The following is a 15,827-nucleotide window of genomic DNA, read 5'->3' on the forward strand; positions in this document are numbered from 1 at the left end:
TTTATGGTCAAAATTCTATTTTTGTTGTTTGCTCATTTTTCCAGCCTATTTTTTGACTTTGAACTTTATGTTAAAGTTGGGCTCTGCTCACCTGGGGGTGGGGAGGTGCTATCCCAAGCTTCAGGCTTTTTCATGCTGCTGTTTTGAGAGCTTGTTTTGAAGGTCTGCAAGTTTTTGGTGCTTTCAAGGTGGATGTGATCTGTAGAGAGATGTGGTCACTGCTCTCCTGGTCTGGGCTCTGGTATTTACTTAGGAAGGACCCTTGATCCACTGTAGCCACAAATGCTAGGGCTTCTCTTTGCTTTGGAACTGTGACCAGGGCTCCTGTTCCCTTGTGACCAACCATTAGCATTCTTCTCTGCCCTGAAACTGCAACCCAGAACTGTGTATTGGCAATGGATTTGCCAGTTAGCACCAGCTGCACCCAGTGCCAGTAAAGGGTCCTGTGTAATCTCTTTCTGACCACTTGTCCAACCCCTTTACCATCTCAGAGCTGAGAGCTCCCAAAGATGCTGCTGCTACTGTAGCCACTGTTCCCATAGCCACGTCTGTGGGCTCTGGACAAGCCTCCACCCTGGTGCCACAGACTTCTCTTATTGGCCTCTTAAATTTTCTTAGGCTGGAAAAATGTTTTACCCCAACCTTTTGTTGACTGTGTTCCTGCAAAATTTGATTTGAGGCCTTATTTTACAGTTGTTTAGAGGGGAATATTGGGAGAGTTCAACTGGGTATCTGTCTCTAATCTACCACCTTGGCTTCATGAAGCACATTGCTTTTGACTGTGCCTTTGTGCAAGTGGCCTCTCGCATCTGGCAAGGGCTGGCCTCTCACTGTGACCTCCTCAGAGCCTTGTTTTCCTTCAGAGAAAGTTTAGGGACTACCTTCTGAGGTGATGCCCTTAGGTGTTAGCACTTTCTCCATTACTTTGTATTGAGTTCCACTTGCAACCATTGTATTCTTTGCCCTGCCCCCCAACCCCAATACAGCATAAGCTTCTGGAGGGCAGGGGCTGTTTTATTTTGGTTTCTGTAGTCCTGATGCCAATCAGAGTCCCTAGCATATGATAAGGGCTTAATCACATTTGTAGAATTGAATTGAATCTCTAGAAACTAATAATAAAGGAATAGGTCATTGACCTACATTGTTCAGTTTGTTTTCTTCAAATTCACAAGGTTCTAGCTTTAGAAGACAGCCTTAAAGACAGATGGGGTAACCCTGGGCACCCTTACCATTTGTCCAGCCAAGTTCCTGTTCATAGGCACTGCCCCCTGTAACCACTTTGCAGCATGAAGCTGAGGTCTAGGGCCTTTACATTCAGGCTTCAGCTTGTGGGGGTCTCCAGTGTGCAGCTATTAGAGTTTCATGGTGATTTAGTTTGTTATTCAGGAATACTCTCTCAGAGGAAATGCCCCAGCCCTGGATCTGCGAATCTGGCATCATGATTACTAAGGCCTGGTTGGGCCTCTAGGAGAAAATTAGCTTTCATGGGCCATGCTAGTGTACCTTGAACCCACCAGAAGGAACCTATAACATCTGTCAATCATGGCTTTGGTTTGAACCCAGTTAATCTCCATAGGCCCTTCATATACAATGGCAAATCACAAAGCTGATTGCTGAGCTGAGTGAGGGATTTCAAGGAGTGAGGAAAACCTACGGCTTGGTTTTAAACTGATGTCTCTGTTATAAATGCATTAAAGTGGTAACTTGAAAACACTTTCGGATTTAAGCCCTTCAGCCATATTCTTCAAGATTTATTTCTCTTCTTAATGTGGTATTTGTTTTATCTTCTACTTAGTTTTTCTGTGTTGTGTGTGCTATCCTTTGGTCAGCTGGCCTGTGGTAGGGAATGCAAACAGGAAAGGATAAAGAGGATTTGTTCTTCGAGATCGCATATTAAAGCCTGTTTGTATTCATGCAGAGGTGTAACTAGGGCAGGATGATGGGGGCTTTGGCCAAGGACACCAAAATTTAAAGCATGCTGGTGACACTTACAGTCAAGGCGGTGTAGAAATAAGCACCTTATTAGCAAGAATTGTTAAACAAAAAGCAAGTGGATGGAGCTTTCTCTGTGATATGCCTCTGCTACTGACACTGCCCCCCCCATATATATATATATATATATATTATGGGGGTAGAATTGATAAAGTTTGGCACCTGATTGAATGTGGTTTGGGGGAGGGATAGTGCAGGAAGAGGGGATGAGGGAGAGAGAGGAGTTAAGGATGATTGTGAGGTTACTTTTCTGGCTGCCTGGAAGTGGGGTGCTCTCCTCAATGGAGTCTTATCAACGTGTATATTACCTCTGCTGGTCCAGATCTGCCCAAGCCTTCTTACACTGGCTGATGCTCACCCATGGCCTCTCATGAGTCTTCCACACAGTATCTACCCAAAGTTGTGGAGTATTTCTTCCAGGTCATGCAACGTTACCAGGATGTGGTTACCAGGGATGGACGGATGCTGGGTATGAGCAGGCTGTAACATCTCATCAACAATGGCTTATGCAAGAAGTGGCTTTTGAGGTATCCTCTAGAAAACATTGGCCGGGACAAGGGGCTGGGCCAGCCAGGTAGTGAGACAGAGGGGTAACTGATAGCATTTCGTAACCCGCCTTTCTTCTGTTTCCTTGCCAGGGGGCCTCTGCTACATCATTGTCTAACATGGCCTACATGCACGTAATTCGATGGGCCGTTTGGAACCCCCTGACAGAAGGCTTTTCTAAGAAGGTGGTGACCTTACCCCTTCGAGGAGGAGCACAACTCAACCCTGCCCACTGTTTGGTGTACAAGATTCCTTCAACCACCATGAGCTCCGAGGAGGTAAGACCACTTACTTGTCTTCTCTTTCCAGTGAATTTGGCCTGTCCTATGTTATTGCATCTGGTGCCTGGCTAACACATACATAGTGACTGAAAATAACCCTGCTGGTTGTGCTGAACCTATTTTCAGCCATGCTTCATAGGCAGAATTTTTCCATGACAAGGATTTATATATTTTTTAAATTACAAAGTGATATTCACTTTGTAATAAATGTTTGCTGAGTAGTTGAATTAAATCCAGCCCTATACTCACTGAAGTTAATTAATTTAATGACATAATGCCTTTTGTCATTCCGATTTATATTAGTCTTTTGGGGAACTCTCAGTGCCCTCAACTCTTGAATGAATGCGTTCTGTAAAGGAACCAACATGTGCCAGTTTAAAAAAAAAAAGATTTCTTAAAAGTATTTAATTCGTGGGAAAAAGTTGAGCGTATATTTGGTGTCTTTTTGGAGGCAGTCAGGTGTCAGGGAACAACTTGGTTGTATAGAGTAAGAGTCTGAGCTGCAGGGGATTGCAGCGGTCATCTGATCATCAGTGTTTAGGCATGTAGATTTAGAGAGAGACAGAGGTGGCCTCAGAAGTCCTCTGGACTGACCCTCTCGTTTTGCAGAGGAAAAAACAAGGGCCACTTACCCCAGATCCTCGAGGAAGCAACTGACCGAGTTGACCTCTCAGTCCTCAAACTGAATACAGCTGTCTTTCTGTTGCATCATGCTGCCTATCAGGAATCTCCTGACCTTTGTTTTAGTTCAATCTCTGCCACTAATTACCTGTGTCATTTCATCTTTCTAGGCCTCAGTTGTCATATCTATAAAATTTCTGCATTTGATAATGTGATTCACTTTTTTTAAACCATTAGGTGTTTCCATTTGAGACTCTTATATTTCTAAAACATGTCCAGGCTCTTTCAAGAGTCCTCACATGAACCTTTTACCATTACTATTTACCATTTTTCGAAGATAGGAAAAAGGTTTCACTTGTTGACTGACTGTTATATCAGTGGATCATCTAGATTTGGACTTTGGAGACAATGTCATTTTTGGAGACAAAGGCCATTCTTGATAGGCTGAGGTTATAGCATTGGGAGACTAGCCAATGTTATCCATCAATCTCATCACAAGACTTTTCCTTCCTTATGGAACTAAATTTGGCTGCATCCCTACAAAGCCTCATTTGTCCTCTTTCCTGGAGGAGGAGGAGATTGCTATCTGAAATGCCTGACCTTGAGACCAAGGTTACACAAGAGTTTGTTGAAGACATCTTCATTTGTTCTGCTCAGTTTTAGTCCTCCCATGATGCTGTGTTTCGCCTCTCACCTTTTAGTTGTGTCATGTGTGCTGGGGAGGAGGAACATCGAAGGTTCTGAAATCTTTAAAGAGCCATCTGTGCTACCCTGTACATTGCAGTCAGAGTTTCTGAGATTCCTGCTGTGAGCCCCAAGGCTGTACAAATGCCATTAGCTAAAATGACTCACTAGCTTTACTCACTGTTGGACATGATGGGCAGTGAGAAACCTCTTAATGGGGCCTTATTCTCTAGAAGTTGGTGACTTTGATGGGGAAAAGGTAGCATTCCTGAATCAATTAATCAGTCAACATTTATTAAGCACCTGCTATGTGCCAGGCGCTAAGCTAAGTAGTGGGATACAGAAAGGCAGCAGACAATCTCTGCCCTCAAGGAGCTTACATTCTAATGGGGCAGACAACATGCAAAAAAATCTATACAAAGCAAACTACATACAAGGTGTATGCTTGCTGTTTGTCCTGAGTTCTCGAAGAGGACCATGACATCAGGGTATATAGGAAATAGTTAAAAGAGGGAAGGCGCTGAAATGAAGAGAGGGTAGGGAAGGCTTCCTGTAGAAGTTGGGGTTTTAGTTGGGACTTCAAAGAAGCCAGGGAGGTCAGTAGACTGGACAGAGTTGAGAAGGGAGAGCATCCCAGGGGTGGGGGAGAGACAGAGAAAATGCCTGGAGCCAAGAGGTGGAGTGTCTTATTTGTAGGACAGCCAGGAAACCAATGACATTGGATTGAAGAGTATTGTTGGGGAGTAAAGTATAAGAAGACTGGAAAGGTAGGAGGGGCATTGAATGTCGGAGCATTTTATATTTGCTCCTGAAGGTGATAGGAAGCTACTGAATTAAGTGATTAGCTTCTGTCCACTTTCCTCGTTCGTGAATTTAAATAGATTAAGACTGATTTTTGGGCAGCTAGGCGGCACCACAGTGCATAGAGCACCAGGCCTGAAGTCAGGAAGACTCATCTCCCTGAGTTCAAATCTGGTCTCAGGCAGTGACTAGCTGTGTGACCTTGGGCAAGTCACTTCACCCTGTTTGCCTCAGTTTCCTCATCTGTAAAATGAGCTGGAGAAGGAAATGACAAACCACTCCAGTATCTTTGCTAAGAAAACCCCAAATGGGGTCACGAAGAGTTGGACACAACAATGACTGAACAACAAGCAAAGACTGATTGTTGAAAGATATGTTATGAGGCCATTTTATATTGAAGAACTTTTGCTTCAAGTTAAATTTTGTATATAGAACTCCAGCAGCTTAGAGGATCTGCGTCTATGCAGCAGGATACTCAAAAGAATTTGTGGATTTGACCGAAAGCTGGTGGTGCATAGACATATTTTCCAGCATTTTTCTACCCATTCATTTGTGAGACTAATTTCAAGACATTCTAGTAAAGAAGGTTTGAGGCCACCCTGGGCTAAAGGTATCTCTTCCTTGTACCTGGATGTAGTTGTTTTCTAAGGATTTTAGGCTAACACATACCCTTCTCCTTCCTGGAAAAGAGAAATATCTTATATAAAAATGCTTTGTTGTTGTTGTTTTTTTTAAAGAAAGCATCAGATGAAGCAGATATGCTGGGTGGTAATGTATCCATCAGCCTTGTAGAAAACTCCAGACAGGAAAAACTCTGAGCCTCCTCCTCATCAAGGTTTTTGTCCCCTGGTTGATTTTATCACTGTGTCATTCAGAGGGCAATACGGTGACACAACGTGAGTCACATGATTAAAATTTAAATGTCTTTCTCCAGGAGTCCCTAATTTAAACGTTCTTTCTGGGGAGAAATGGGGAGGATGGGACAGGAAGTGTGTCAGTATTCTGTGCTGAGCAAAAGTGAGTAACATCAAAGAGGGCATGCATGTTTTTTTTTTTTGTTGTTGTTCACTTCAGGTTAAGCAAGTTGAGTTGGGCACCATCCAATTCCAGTTCTCCCTCAGCTCAGGAGAACACTTGGGAACCTCTCTCGAGCCCTCCAGCCACATGAAAGAGGAGCTACAGCACCCCAAGAAACCTCCCCCATCCTCTTCAAGTAAGTGCTTTCAGGGTGCTAACTTTCTAGGCCATAGCATGACTTCCATCTGTTTATGGGAGAAAAAAGCACTTAATAGTGTACAGTAATCACCAACTTTATAAGGTAACTGCTATAGATTGCTTTAATTCAAACCCATTAGGCGGGTTTTCCCTGGCTATGCCACTTTTTAAGTTGTAAAACTGAGCAGTGATGAAGTGGGGCGTGGAGGTTTCTTGTCTGTGGATCAGCCCGTCAATCAGTTCATTCCATCATTTTAAGAGACTAGCGGTTGGAGCTCTCTGCAGGGGTCTCCAGCAAATACAGTCCCCCCTTCTCCCAGAAGTCACTTCACGTGGGGCTCTTGGAAATGAAGGCTTTCAAATATTGTGGATTCACCAAAAGCCCTGATTGTGGCAGTGCCGAGCGTAGGAAACACATGGGAGAAAGTTTGTTTCCTTTTTTAAAGTACTGTACTCCCTACTTAGAAGAAACATCGTCTGAGAGGCGGAGGCCTGGGATGCTGACGCTGACCTGGGACTTTTTAAAGTGGAGTGAGTCCTAAATTGCTACAAGCCAAGCTATCAACTGAGTTAAAATACCTTGCCCTGAAGGCAGGGCCAGGCATGTTTCCATTGGCATACAGTGATAGAGATAGTGGCTCGTGGTGTTTGTTCATTTAATGTTTGCTTTGCTCATCAGTTTTTGAACTGTGCGGAGAGTGCTTTATATTGTAACCCCCTTCATTCATTCATAGTTGAGAAGTACTTTGATCTACACCGTGGTGGGGGCAACAATAGCTTCCCCAGAGGGAGTGGGACTGAAGCTGTGATAAGATCCTCCCAAAAGGATGTCGCATCTCTGGGCTACATCCGAAGCTAAGATGAGTTCCTCACAAACTTATGTGTTCTTCTTTCAAAAAGGATTCTCATTTCTGAGGGTTAGATTAGCACGTGTGTTGAACCTTTTTGACCTTTGATACCCAAGCACAGAGCTGGGGGAAGGTGTTGTCAGAGAACCCTAGATCATGGGGGTCCCACCCATCTTTGGTCCCAGACAGAAAGACTGTGAATGGTCAGAAGTGGGAGAGCCAAAAATAGAAGGGCTCCAGACAGATTCATCCTTTCAGTCTCTCTACTACAGTGTCTGAGCTGCAAACCTAGGAAGATGAGTAGGAAGGACTCTTTAGTCTATAGTCTAAGACTATAGTCATCATAAGGATGCCTGTTTTGCCTGTAGAAAAAAAGTAGAAAACCAGTCCTCTGAGATCAGTTCTGTGACTTTGGGTGACATGATACACACGAGGTTGATTTCTTCATTTTTCAGCAGACAACAGCACAATTAAAATCATGCAATCTGCTTTCTTCCATAAGTTCGTAGACGGGACTCCAGGAAGGACTTTCCAGCAGTTATTTCCAGGCTGCAGGTCTTTTGTAAAGGCATTGTTCATTTTATATTGTGAAACTTTTATTTTTGAGGATGGATATCTCAGTTACCTTGGTCTCACAGCCAGTAAAAATGCTTATTTCTTTGGCTAGAAACCTGGGGTGCTGGTGCTCATCTTTGTGCTCACTCGAGTTTTGTTAAGAGAACTAAACTTACTCATTAGGACAAAAGAATAATTAATTGTATTACCACAAACCACATTATGAAGTAGCATCCTTCTTCTCTGAAGGTTGGCCCATTCTGCTGGTTTAAATACATTTTCTTCTTTTTATGAATGTTTTCATCATGATTGTTCTTCACATAATTCAATATCATTATACAGTATATTAGTACCTTATTAACGTAGCAGCAGTCCTGAAGTGCACAGTAATCTTTGTACTTGAGATGGAGCCAGAACATTCATCTGCTCAAGTGGATTCTGCTAGGATCCACCTTGTAGTAGTGTCTCATGGGCTCACAGCTATCCTTCTGCAAAGGATACACTGGAAGGATGGATAGATGAAAGGAGGAGAGAAAGGAAGGAAGGGAGAAAGGAAGGAAGGACAGGGTTAGGAATGCACTGATCACAAAGGTCTGAGGAAACCTACAAAGGAAGGAAGGAAGGAGTGAGGGAGGGAGGAAGGAAGAAAGGAAGGGAGAGAAGGAGGAAGGAAGAAAGGGAAAAAGGGAGGAAGGAAGGGAAGGAGGGAGGAAGGAAAAAGAGAGGGAGAAAGAAAAGAAGGAGGGAGGAAGGCAGAAAGAAGGAAGGAAGGAAGAATTTATTAAAGGTCTACTATGTGTCAGGCACTATGCTAAATGCTTTACAAATATTATTTCATTTGATCCTCACACAACCCTGGGAGATGATGATGATGATGATGATGATGATTATTATCCCTGTTTTACAGTTGAAGAAACTAATTCATACAGTGGTTAAGTGACTTGCCCAGGGCCACACAGCTAGCATGTGTCTGGGGCCAGATTTGAACTTGAGATTCTATCCACTCTTCTACTTCTGTGCCTATTTGGTCATAGGTAGAAAGCCAGAAAAGTCCTTCGGGCTCTTCTGTGTAACTCAACAACCCCATTTTCTAGATGAGCGCACGGGACAAAGGTAGCCAAGCTGGGCTGTCTCCACTGTCCCAGACTCTCGGCTCTGCTGGCGGAGTTAGGGCCTGAGCGTCCTGAGATCTAGAGCTGGGCATCTGGCTCAGAGGTGACAGACTCTGGTAGCAATTGGAAAATGTTTAACAAAATAAATAAAAATACCAAAGGCAACACAGATAGTATTAATTTGTGGTGTTCTAAGTCAGTATGTGGCCGACTGGATCCCTTTCTGTTTGATTCTGACCTCTAGTCTACCTCAGCTGGTCTAGCTCAACAGCACGATTTTACAGATGAGGAAACTGAGGTCCAGAGAGAGGACGTGCTCCGTCCAGCGTCACCCAGGCGTTACGTGGCTGAGCCAGAATTTGATTTTTGGATGAGGATTAGGGTCCTGTGAACCAAAGTCAGCCCCCCGAGCACTATACCCACCTCCACCCATACAGATAGAGGAGAATTAATTCCTTCACTTACCTTTCTCTGCAAAAATAGAAACCACATCAGTTCAGAGGAAGAAACACATGATGAGTCTCCAGCCGGACACAAAGGTATAGACTCTCTCGCTTAACAATAGGAAATAACTGGAGCATTGCTCTTATTTTCAAACAACAGATGTTGTTTGCCCAGCTAGCAGCATGCCTTGATTGTGCTGCTTAAGCCATTAAAAATGGAAGGAGGAGACCCAAGACCTCATTTAGACTGGATCTTGGCATGAACTTGCTTTTCATGCTTTGAGCCATCCACCAGCAAATACTGAAGTGCTCGCTGAAAGACACGAATCCTTGAATCGGAAAGTTGGTCATTAGACCACAGACTCATGAAAATAGCCTTCAGAGGACAGGACAGACTTTGTGTGCCAAATGTGTGATGCTGTCAATAAAGGCTCTGCCCCCTACAACAGAGGAAAGGCACTGTGGGAAAGAGGTATCTCACCTTTAGTGGCCCCAGCCCACCCAACTTAAGTATCATGGAAAGGGTACTGGACTTAGAGTCAGAAGAGACAGGAGTTTGTGTCCTACCTCTCTGATACTTCCTAGCTTTTAACTGTTCACAGCTTCTCTGGACCTCATTTTCTTCATCTGTAAAATGGGTGTAATTACATCTATAGTATCCATTCCTTAAGCCTACTATGATCTTAAACAGAGATAATATATGTAAAGTGTTACAAAGTATCAGCCTGTGTATCTCAATCAGCTATTCATCATGCAGAAAGCCAGTGGCCTACTGAGATGGAAGCTTGCAATTGCTTCTGCAAAAGAAATAAAAAGACCTCTTACCCCGCCTCCCAAGAGGAATCGCATTGGCCAGTCGTCTCGCCCATTCGAGCTGGTCACTGCTGTTCTCCTTCGTGGCACTGGGACCTATAACCAAGGTCATCCTTGGATGGTGGAATCGGCAGAAGGAAGGAGGGCGGAGAGAAGACTTAGTGAGGAAGGACCTTTGGCAGGAGCGGGGTCTTTGAAGTTCCAATTCTGGCTGTGAGTCTTACTACCTCGGTGACTTTGAAAATGTCACTTCATTTCTCCCTCCCTCAGTTTCCTTATCTCTCAGGGTGGCCCCAAGGTCTCTTCTGGCTCGAAAACATTGACGCTGTATGTCAGCCGAGTACAGACGCCTGTCTCCAGTTGACCGAGGCCCTGGGCCTCCTTCTTCGGCCTCCTCGGCTACCCTGCAGCTGCTCTTTTTCTTTTTTTAGGGGGCTGATCTTTAATACACACATGCTTTTTACTCTCAAGCCAAAGAAGAGTTCTCGCTGCCCTGCTGAGGGGTTGCGCATCCCCTGGGTACCTTCAGGAGCAAGACGTTGAACTTTTGTGCAAATATGCTGCAACAGCTTAATCTGTTTTTCAGATGCTGCTTGGGGACTCTGAGATCTGCATGGATAGAATCTGATTTCATTAGGTTTACTTAATTTGGATTTATCGCGGCATTCCTGTCATGCTAATATGATCATCTTCAGCTTAGGTGCCACACGTTTTAAGGCGTTGTCTCCTAAGACTTAATATGAGCGACTTTAAATATATGCTGGTGTTTAACTTATGATGGAAACTTTTCTTCCTTCAGTATTTTGCCAACTTATATGGTTCCTTTGGAAATCTTAATGATATTGTGGCTGTCACCTTAAGTGAAGTGCTTTGGCTTCCAGTGATGAATAATGCGTATTCTTCCTCTAAGATTACGAGGGACTGAAGGGGTCTATCATAGTGCTTCAAGCCACTAGAGGGCACTCAAACCTCAGGTTTCTTAGCAGAAATCTACTTAGCCACTTTCAGTTGTTTGGAATGTTCTGGTGGTATCAGGATTTTGCTTAATCGGTTTTAAAACAGAAATCTAGATGGAGTTAATTGAAAATATTTAATAATGGCATTTTCTAAGATGTATCGAGTTAGCTTGTTGACATAATTATAGCATTGTGTTACTGATGTTGCCTGGAACGTACCTCCCTAAGTGCAATTCCGTGGGCATGAATCAGTAGGATTCAGTGAATTTCAAAGCATTAAAGGAGAAGTCAAATTATTTGAGTAGCTTATTGTGGCTTCTCAGTACATGTATACAGGAGACACTGCTAGTTCGCAGCTTGTAAAAGAACTCGAGATTGCCTTGTTTCTGTCTCTCAGATGCCGGGGAGATTAGTCCTGAGCAAAGACCTTAGCACGTGTGGGGAACCTGCGGCCTTGAGGCCACATGTGGCCCTCTGGGTCCTCAAGTGTGGCCCTTTGATTGAATCCAAACTTCTCAAGTTTGAGGACTTGAGGACCTAGAGGCCACATGTGGCCTCAAGGCTACAGGTCCCCCACTCTTGTCTTAGAGTAAAGAGCTTCAATTCTTAATGGGCTCAGTTCAGCAAGTCTATTTAACAGACAATTATTAAACAGCTAATCTGTGCAAGGCATTGGGGGTATCGTTGTTGTTCGGTTGTTTTCAGTCTTGTCTAACTCTTCATCCATCCTCAGACACTTCCTAGCTGTGTGACCCTGGGCAAGTCATGGGGTGGTTTGCCATTTCCTTCTTCAGCTCATTTTACAGATGAGGAAACTGAGGCAAACAGGGTAAAGGGACTTGCCCAGGGTCACACAGCAAGTAAGTGTCTGAGGCTGGATTTGAACTCAGGAAGATGAGTCTTCCTGACTCCAGGCCAGGCACTCTGTGTGCTATGGGGTCACTAGCTGCCCCACTGGGGATATAGAGATGGATGAAAAAGACAGTTATTGTCCTCAAAGAATTCACAATCTACTGCTTTTTTCCTATGGCACTTAAGACAAGCCAGCTAATTTTCTAGGTCTTGTTCTCATCATCTTTCAATGATATATCAGGAGAGAACTGAAGAGAGTAATTTGAACTTCTGCCCTCAGTATGGGGGTGGAAAGAATGAGATGATAAGTAAATAATAGTTGGTTTATCTTTTTTTTTTAAAGTAGGCTTGGTAGCAGGACAGACAGCAAGTGTGCATATATAGAAAGCAAAAGCCAAATTGGGGTTTGATGTCCATGATCAGGGGTGGGGAACCTGTGGCCTCAAGGCCACATGTGGCCATCTAGGTCCTCGGGTGCGGCCTTTTGACTAAATCCAAGTTTTACAGAACAAATCCTTTTATTAGGAATATTTGTTCTTTGAAGTTTGGATTCAATTGAAAGGCCGCACTTGAGGACCTAGAGGGCCACATGTGGCCTTGAGGCTGCAGGTGCCCCACCCCTGTGCATGATCATTTAATTCAGCTCAACAAATATGGTGGTGGTGGTGGGGGGAAGTAATGGAGGGGAGGGATAACTTCATCCTTGCCCTCTAGCTGCTAACCGGTACCCATATAAATATGATACCAGGTAGACTGTGACAGAGACAAGGAGAGCTCTGGAAAGAAGGAGAAGGATGCACACTCAGCTGGGAGAATAAGGAAAGGCTTTATCCATCCGTCAACTAACAGGAATTTATGTAGCACCTACTGTGTGCAGCTGTGTGCTAGGGGCTGGGGACACAAAGACAAGAGTAAAACAATCCTTGCCCTCCAAGGAGCTCACATTCCAATGGGGGAGACATAATGTACAAATGCAAATGAATGTAAGGTCTCTGCTCTGGCAACTGAGCAGAGGGGGAGAGGCTTCACGGAGGAGGTTGTGATTCCCTAGTCACAAAGAAACCAGAGATTCCAAGAAGAGGAGGGGAGGAGAGAGGGGATTCCAGGCATGGGGGAGGGGGATAGTCAGCGCAAAATCGGTCACTTGGGACTGGACACCTGTGATTCTCTGAGCTCTTAGCGCCTGAAATAGGCCTCAAACTAATAATAATAAGAAGAAGAATATAAAATGGCACGAGTTACATAGCACTTTGAGTTCTGGCAAGTAATCCAATCCATCACCAAGCATTTATTAAGCACCTACTTTGTGCCAGGCTCTGTGCTTAAGTACTGAGGGTACAAAGAAAAAGCAAATGTAGTCGCTCCCCTCGAGAAGCTTCTGTTGTAATGGGAAAACAGCACGTCTGTGAATCAGAATACACAAGATCAATGCAGAGACGGCGGGAGGTAGCCTGAGAAGGGAAGGCCCTTGCGTCTGAGAAGCCAGGGATTTTAAGAGTGAGGGGAGGAGAGAGCATTTCAGGCCTGAGAAGACGTTGGCTTACTTTGACAGCTGTGTCATCATCACACACCAGTCAGTCTCCACAGCACAAACCTTTCCCACAAGCTCCTGTATGGGTGCTAAGTCCTCTGTCCCAAGGCTTCTGAACATGGCACTGGCGAGAGAATGGATGCCCCTGCCATTAAGCAGTGGTGTTGGTTCAAGTTTCCCAAAGTCTACCTTTGTGGGCCCTAGGTGTGTGGGAATCGTTAAAGACTAGGCCTGAACTATTACTTTATAGGTCTGGTCATTGTGTCCTTTATTCGGGCTTGCTTTCAATCACAACAATGCATCTTTCAACAAACACTTAGCCCGTTCTTTCCCCTCGTTCTCAGGGACGACTATTTTTTACCTCTTTTGTAACACTGGCAAACTCCATCCTCTTTCTGAGACCAAAGCCTGATCTTTCCCCATCTTTCTGTCTTAGCTGCTGAAGGTTGCTAAGCAACCACCTTCTCGTGCCAGCCTTTCCATCTCTTCATTCAGTACTTTTTCAGTTTAATAACTGATCTTTTAGTTAAGTACTGACAGGTTTGTTTCACTGGGCAGTCAGTTCAGCAAACTGTGTACTTTCCTCTATTAATAACTCTCATCAGACTCTCCTCATGCATGCTGATTATCCCCTCCCAAATCACCCCCACCAAAATGCACAGTTAAATACAATTACTGGCATTTAGTAAAAATATTCTTGGGAAAATAAGCTTGTGTTTTGTGCTCACGCACCGTCATGCTGCCTCCCACGTAGGCCTCGGTGGGGTGACAGGCAGGAAGGAATTTGGACAACTATCTTCCAGTGCCATTTGCAAACCTCCATTAGCATATCCCATTGCTGGAACCAGGAAAGACCATAATCCCCCCAACATGTTTCCTGATATTTCTGGGGGCTTCACTATGGTTGAACTTGGGAGAACATATTTGAAGGCAATCCTTGCAGAAGCTTTTGTGGAGTACAAGAATTATGCATAACATTGTTTTGAGTATGCCAGGGTTTGGTTTTTTAGTATCTTTTTTTAAAATTTGAAACCAAAATTATTTTACTTTCCCCTTTAGTCACATCCTAAATTTTTTCCTCATCCCCTCTTTTTCTTGTCAAAGCTGTGATTTTTTTTTCTTCTTACGTCCTTCTGCTTTTCATCCTGGTTGTCTTCATTCTCTTTAAGTGTTAATTAGTGGAGTTCTCCTTTACCTACTTGTGTTCTCAATAGCTTATAACTTAGAATCCAAAATATACAAGAAATAAGAGAATCTCCGTGATCTGTGGTCTTTTGAAGGTGACATTCATTGCTATTAAACAGCTTAGTTGAATCAGATTTTTAGAGCAGAAAGACACTATCTAGTTTAATTCCCTTATGTTATAGATGAAGATCCTTAGGCCTAGGAATGTGAATTGAACACTAGTTAGTAGCAGAACCAGGCCTACTGCCCAAGTCTTTCAGCTTTTGGTATTGTTCCGCTAAGCTGTGGTACTCCTTATGGTCACGTATACATGCACAAACTGGAATCCTTCTAATCATCTTGAGAGGTTGGGTAGTCCAATGGATAGAGCACTAGACTTGGAGCCAGGAAAGCTGGATTTAAATCTTTCCCCAGACCCTGGGCAAATCACTTAACTTCTCCATGCCTCAGTTTCCTCCCCTGTAAAATGAGGGTGCTAGGACATACCTCACAGATTTGTTGTGAGGATCAAATGAGATAATATCTATGTAAGGTGCTTTGCAAATCTTAAAGCACTATATAAATGAATAAATGATTGAATGAAAAAACCCATTTATCAAGTGATGTTCAAAGCGCTGGAGATTCAAGTAGAAACAAGACAGTCTCTGCTTTCTTTCTAATTATATAGATGTCAGGGAAGATGCTTGTCATCATCTCAATAGAGGGACATTAAAGTCCATGAGCCCATGAGGCAGAAGCAGGAGAGAGGGAAAGTGGGCGGGGATCTAAGGAGAGACAGAAGCGATGTTGTTGGGGAAGTCTGCCCAGGCAGATGGAGAATATGGGCAGTGCTTCCTTCAGAGGACTCATGCAATTGACCCCAGAGGAATATATCACTGGGATTTTAAGAATCCAGATACTTGCTGGAAGTCTATATTCTACTAGTAGTAGAGAAATCACTGATTCTGTTTGCTGACAGTTTAGTCTCTCAGAAAACAGAAGAAATGATGGGGGAACTTTGTTCAGTCATTTCTGTCATGTCTCACTCTTCATGATGCCTTTTAGGATTTTCTTGGCAAAGATGCTAGAGTGCTTTGCCTTTTCCTTCTCCCGCTCATTTTACAGATGAGGAAACTGAGGCAAGCTGAGTTAAGTGACTTCCCCACGGTCACATAGCCAGTAAGTGTCTCAGGTTGGATTTGAACTCAGAAAGAGAAGTCTTCCTGACTCCAGGTCCAGCGCTCTGTCCACTGCGCCTCCTGGCTGATGACAGGGGAACTGCTACTCCTTGTTGGTCAGTAACTGACTAACAAGGCAGAATTGGTTAGTGAAGTGAAAGGGGCAGGAAATATGAGGGAAAAATCATCATGTCATCTTTGAGTTCATGATGACCAAATGGGGATTCTGGAGAGT

General features: G+C 43.9%; 1 protein-coding gene across 2 annotated transcripts in view; it reads left to right on the forward strand.

Moving 5' to 3' along the window:
* The window catches only part of NPHP4 (nephrocystin 4), a 165,941-nt gene that overhangs the window by 82,423 nt on the left and 67,691 nt on the right, over positions 1-15,827 (forward strand). For both annotated transcript variants that reach the window (XM_027844037.1, XM_027844038.1), the window contains exons 12-13: positions 2,631-2,816; positions 6,000-6,138. In XM_027844037.1, coding sequence (XP_027699838.1) covers positions 2,631-2,816; positions 6,000-6,138 — 325 coding nt within the window. The remainder of the gene's footprint in view (positions 1-2,630; positions 2,817-5,999; positions 6,139-15,827) is intronic.

Source organism: Vombatus ursinus, unplaced genomic scaffold (genome assembly GCF_900497805.2).
Source record: "Vombatus ursinus unplaced genomic scaffold, bare-nosed wombat genome assembly UNPS02014932.1, whole genome shotgun sequence".
In the NCBI taxonomy this organism is placed as follows: domain Eukaryota; kingdom Metazoa; phylum Chordata; class Mammalia; order Diprotodontia; family Vombatidae; genus Vombatus; species Vombatus ursinus.